Source organism: Zingiber officinale, chromosome 6B (assembly GCF_018446385.1).
Source record: "Zingiber officinale cultivar Zhangliang chromosome 6B, Zo_v1.1, whole genome shotgun sequence".
In the NCBI taxonomy this organism is placed as follows: Eukaryota; Viridiplantae; Streptophyta; class Magnoliopsida; order Zingiberales; family Zingiberaceae; genus Zingiber; species Zingiber officinale.
Window position 1 is genome coordinate 19,593,968 of NC_055996.1, and position 5,356 is coordinate 19,599,323.

Sequence of the window (5,356 nt, forward strand, 5' to 3'; positions counted from 1 at the left end):
TGCTCCTAAATTCTTGTACACTTAGACACAAGGTTAAAAATAACAGGATCTAACTTAACTTGTTTGATTACATCAAAATAACCTTGAGGTACCAACAGATTACACAATAGTATATGTAACCAATGATACTAAACTTCCTTAACATGCCATGGCGTACTAAACTTCCTCTCAAGTCCATATTTGTCTTTTTTAACATGTCTTTATCATTTTATCAAGAAAATCACTTTTGAATGTTTATCTAAGCATATTAGAGGGTTAGGGATAGTTAAGATACTAAAAGTGAGTTTAAACGACTTACATAAACTTATTTTAGTAAAAACAATATATCCATCAGTCGATTGATATTTTGCATTTTAAATGACTTACATATACATATTTTAGTCAAAAACACATCCATTGGTCAATTGAAAACATCACCTCAAATTCATACCAACTTCAGAAATGAATAAGTAATTCTATGATTTTTCAAAAATTATGAAATTTCATACAAATATTACTTATATCAAATACTATCAAGAAAAAATAGGAAAATACTAAAGGATCAAAAAGAACGAGATGGGGGGGGGGGGGGGGGGGGAATCTCATTTTTTCTTAAAAACTTTTCTTTTTTCAGTTTTAAAAACTCATCAAAAAACTAAGTATGCAGCGGAAAGATTAATAAAAGAAAATAAAATATAGCGAAAAATAAGTATGCTTTTGGTTTTACTTGGTTCAGAGCCTTCGACGACTCCTACTATAAGACTCACGATCTCTTGGATTGTATTGATAAGGAAACCCACTAAAAATCAAATCTTGGTTACAAATAAAGAAAGTGTAACATACTACACTATCTTATGCAAGAATAATAGTAATTAACTTTAAAAAAATGTTACCAACACTTGTATTAATTGAGGCTCATAACTCGAGGTTGGTGTCACTCTAACTGCAGCAGTTAGATATAACAAGGTTGTAATAGAGCGGTAGTAGAGAGATGACACAGTAGAAAGAGCTAGAATGCTTATTACAGGAGTTGTATTCAAATTATTGGTCGTGGACTTCTTTTATATTGCATTGGAGACGCCTTTAATAACCTATGGTGCCTCCATTCGAGCTGAAACTCTTCGTGAACTTTGGGCTCTATCCACTTGGAGGCGACTTCATTCGCTTGAGGGCCCCTCCAATGCTCCAACCTGAAGCACCTCCATCAACTTGAGAGCCTCCAGCATTGAAATTTTATCCTCGACACTTATCTTCTTGGGGGCGTCTCCACTCTCCCAAGGCATCTCTAAGCCTTCACTCAGATGCCCTCCATCACTCGAGGAACCTTAAACACTGTTCATCTGAAGTTAATTTTTTACATTTAACTCATGCAAAAATACGTTAGTCCAAATAACCAAATTCCCTGCAAAATAACCTTAGCACATATACATAAATTAATTTATGAAATTAGATCTTACCTTACCAAGATGAGGATCTGGTCTTAGTCTCAATTTAGATTTTTAAAATGGATCTAAGTTGGATCAGCACCTACAGTCTCATTAGAACTCGTCCTTACTAGATATCTCTCATCTAGTGACTTACCTTACTAAGTGACTTGTCGTCTAACCCACAAAGTCTTCCTGCTAAATGCTCCATTTAGATTTCAGCTGTTTGTCAAGTCCTGCACACCCAACTATACTTCTTGTTAGATATCAGGTTCTCTCTTGACATATCTTGGCTTCATGCTAGTTATCAGGTCTTCCTGACCTAAATGGACTTTAGCCTGACTTTTGGTCTTCTAGACCCATCAAGTCTTTTAGCCTGCATATTTGGTAAATATATTATATAACACATAACATAACTCTAACCTTTTGTCATGTATTAAAACCTAAATTTGATTATTAACACCGACTGCACCAACAAATATATCTTATTATCAAAGAATAATATAAAGTTTGAAAGTATTGAAAACTTTAATGTTTCATTCTAACTTTGTATCAACTTGATCTGTAGTAATTCCTATTAACATATAGACTTGACTAATATTTTTTAAAATACTTTTGTAATAATTTTCAAACTTAATTTTCAGCCATGATTTATGAGCTAAATGCCCATTATTTGCATATTAATTTTCTCCATGATGGATCATGAAAAATCAATTGAGTTAAACTACATGCTCCAAAAACATCAATTTAATTAAGATCATAGATGAGGTTAATGAAATAGTAAATTAATTTAAAACATCAACTTGGAATGTCATTTTGTACGCTCTTCTCCATCCACTTTCGAAAGGTCAAAATTTCTTTGCTATGTCGTGTATTGAGAATATTTATTGCGGTGGATGTCACCTTAATGACCCTATAGAACCAGCTCACATTCGGTAGAAAGGAATATATCATAAGGGCTTATTCAGTATTTCCACCTGTGCATTGAGAATATTTATCCATCCATAGTAAGGTTGTTTTTATCATGTAAATTTTGTTAATTATTTTACTTTGTTAACATCATGGAAAGGAAAATGGGTGGAAATTAAGGAATATAGGAAGACCATTTTGATGCAGGAATAAGTTGGTCGTCTTGGTGGCATCATTCATGCATGTATGGATTTTATAATATTTCCATGTGTGAATCTTAAAGTAATCATCTTTATTAAAATTATTTTAATTAAAAATTTCACATATTAATCCCCAACCACACTAAAATCTTAATGGAAAAATTGATTATCGCCTATTATTTAGTTATTTAAAATTCACAAAAGAAAATTCATAATTCAGCTAAACTTCAAATTCTAAAATGATTCAAATCATACAAATAAGTTTACAGGTCTCTTGCTGAAATAATTGAAATCAGACGACACAGTCAAATAAATATATATATACTTTTATCAGCTTGGTCAAATAATTAATTCATGGGTTTTGAACTTTAAAAATAATAAAATATTATTAATTCATTGCTTAGTCACCTTAACACGACTAGCTACAGTCTATTGAGAACAGGAAAGAGAGACTGAGTGTTTTAATTTCTCCAATCAATGATTAGTTGAGAACCAAGCGTATGATTCTTTCTGTTGTTGTCTGATTTTATTATTTTTATTTTTTAAATTTTGTTTCGTTTTATAAAAAAGATTAAATAATTTAGTAATTTTATTAATTAAATTTTTTATCAAAATTTTAATATAAATATTTAATTAATAATTTTACATTTCACCCAAATTTTTTAAAAAATAAAATTTATATAAAAATTTATTTTTTAATGAAAAAGAATAAGAATTTTTTTTTTTTAAACAACGACACTAACTTACATTTTGTTTTTCGTCAAACACCTCAAGTAGACTTGAGCCTGCCCTACAGGCTAATCACTCTCTCTTGTTTCTAATCCTTACATCAGCGTCTCTTATTTATACTTTTTTTTTTTGAAAGAAGAATTAATCAGTCAAAGAAATATAATTCAGATTACTGGTTCTTTATTCAAAGAAATATTTAGTTGACTGGGAAGGGCACCATGTTGACTAGTAAAAGAAATACGCATTTCAAATTTTACTAGAGCATAATACGGTGATGGACAAAGTGAGCTTTAGATCTTCTATAAATGCATGCGAAGAAGAGAGTTCAATCAATCCGATCAGAAACAATAGCATTTAAATGCTTTACTACAGCACCAGCATGGCCATGGAAGCTATTTCCTTCTTCTCCCCTTTCTTCTTCATCACCCTCTTCCTCGGCTTCTTCGTAACTTTACTGATAAAGAGATCAAGGAGCAGAGTGCATAAGCAACAAGCACTAGCTCCTCTCCCACCCGGCCCGCCGAAGCTTCCCCTCATTGGAAACATCCACCAACTCGTCGGTGGCAACCCTCACCGTATCCTCCGCCAACTCGCCCGAACTCTCGGCCCCCTCATCTGTCTCCGACTCGGACAGGTTGACCTAGTCGTCGCCTCGTCCGTGGAGGTTGTGGAAGAGATCATCAAGCGCCATGATCTCAAATTTGCTAATCGACCCACCAACTTGACCTTCTCCAAAATATTGACCTATGGCGGTCGTGGAGCCGTCATGTCCCCCTATGGTGGCTATTGGAAGCAGATTAGGAAGATCTACGCCATGGAGCTGCTCAACTCCCGGCGCGTCAAGTCCTTCGCCACCTTCCGCGAGGTTGCCGTCCGTAAGCTCACGGCGGAGATCGCCAGCAAGGCGTCTGCTAAAACACCAGCCAATCTAAGCCAGCTGGTGATGTCCATGACTAATGAGCTAGCAATCAGAGCCGCGTTTGGTGACAAGTGCAAACAGCAGGGGGAATTCTTGCACCTGGTCGAGGAGGCAGTAAGCTGTGTGACCAGCTTCGCGGTGGCTGATATGTACCCCTCGCTCAAATTCCTTGATACTCTCACGGGATTGAAGTTCAAGTTAGAGCGAGTTGGTGGGAAGTTCGACAAAGTCTTCGACGAAATCATCGCACAGCGTCAAGTCGCACTGGCCGCCGACCAAGCAGAGGATGATCTAATCATCGATGTACTTCTCAAGCTTAAAGATGAAGGAAATCAAGAATTCCCAATCACATCCAACTGTGTCAAGGCCATCATCATGGTAAATGAATTACACACATATATAATATGATATGTGAAAGAATGTTTATTATGTATCTTTCGATTCCTAATAGTTCATTATCTTTTAGGAAATATTCCTGGCAGGGACGGAAACATCATCGACTGTTATTGGATGGGCTATGTCAGAGCTTATAAAAAACCCCAAGGCAATGGAGAAAGTCCAGAAGGAGGTGAGGGAGGCTATGCAAGGGAAGACCAAGCTCGAAGAGAGTGACATCCCCAAATTCAGTTATCTAAATTTGGTGATCAAGGAGACACTACGACTCCACGCTCCTACGCCTCTGTTGCTGCCTAGAGTATGCACAGAGACGTGCGAGGTCATGGGATATCGAGTGCCCGCCGGAGCTCGGTTGCTCATCAATGCATTTTCACTGGGCAGAGATGAGCGGTACTGGGGCTCTGATGCGGAGAGCTTCAAGCCAGAGAGATTTGAGGGCAGCTCAGTGGACTTCAGGGGCTTCAACTTTGAGTTCATTCCATTTGGTACAGGGCGAAGGATCTGCCCCGGCATGACATTTGGGTTGTTGTCCGTGGAAGTCGCACTGGCTCACCTCCTCTTCCACTTCGACTGGAAGCTTCCTCAAGGCATGAAGATCGAAGATTTTGACATGATGGAGATTTCTGGGACAAGTGCACCAAGGAGAACACCTCTCCTCGTGCTTGCCGAGCCAGTAATTCCTCTGCCATAGTCACTTTATCTCCAAAGATGATATTAAAGGCGTTTTATATAGTCTTTTATATATAAAAAATAAGAAAAACATACATATCGAATGTTAAATAAACTAATTAAACTCCTCA

At 36.6% G+C, this 5,356-nt stretch overlaps 1 protein-coding gene across 1 annotated transcript; it reads left to right on the forward strand.

Moving 5' to 3' along the window:
- The first annotated feature begins 3,550 nt into the window (after positions 1-3,550).
- On the forward strand, positions 3,551-5,356 carry LOC121992199 (alpha-humulene 10-hydroxylase-like). The gene is made up of 2 exons (XM_042546401.1): positions 3,551-4,538; positions 4,627-5,356. Exons 1-2 carry the CDS (start codon positions 3,600-3,602, stop codon positions 5,245-5,247), a joined length of 1,560 nt encoding a protein of 519 aa, XP_042402335.1. The 5' UTR covers positions 3,551-3,599; the 3' UTR covers positions 5,248-5,356.

Coding starts and splice junctions, on each gene's coding strand:
- LOC121992199 (XM_042546401.1), top strand. CDS start 3,600: ATGCTTTACTACAGCACCAGCATGGCCATGGAAGCTATTTCCTTCTTC. Junction 4,539..4,626: donor GTGTCAAGGCCATCATCATG/GTAAATGAATTA, acceptor ATTATCTTTTAG/GAAATATTCCTGGCAGGGAC.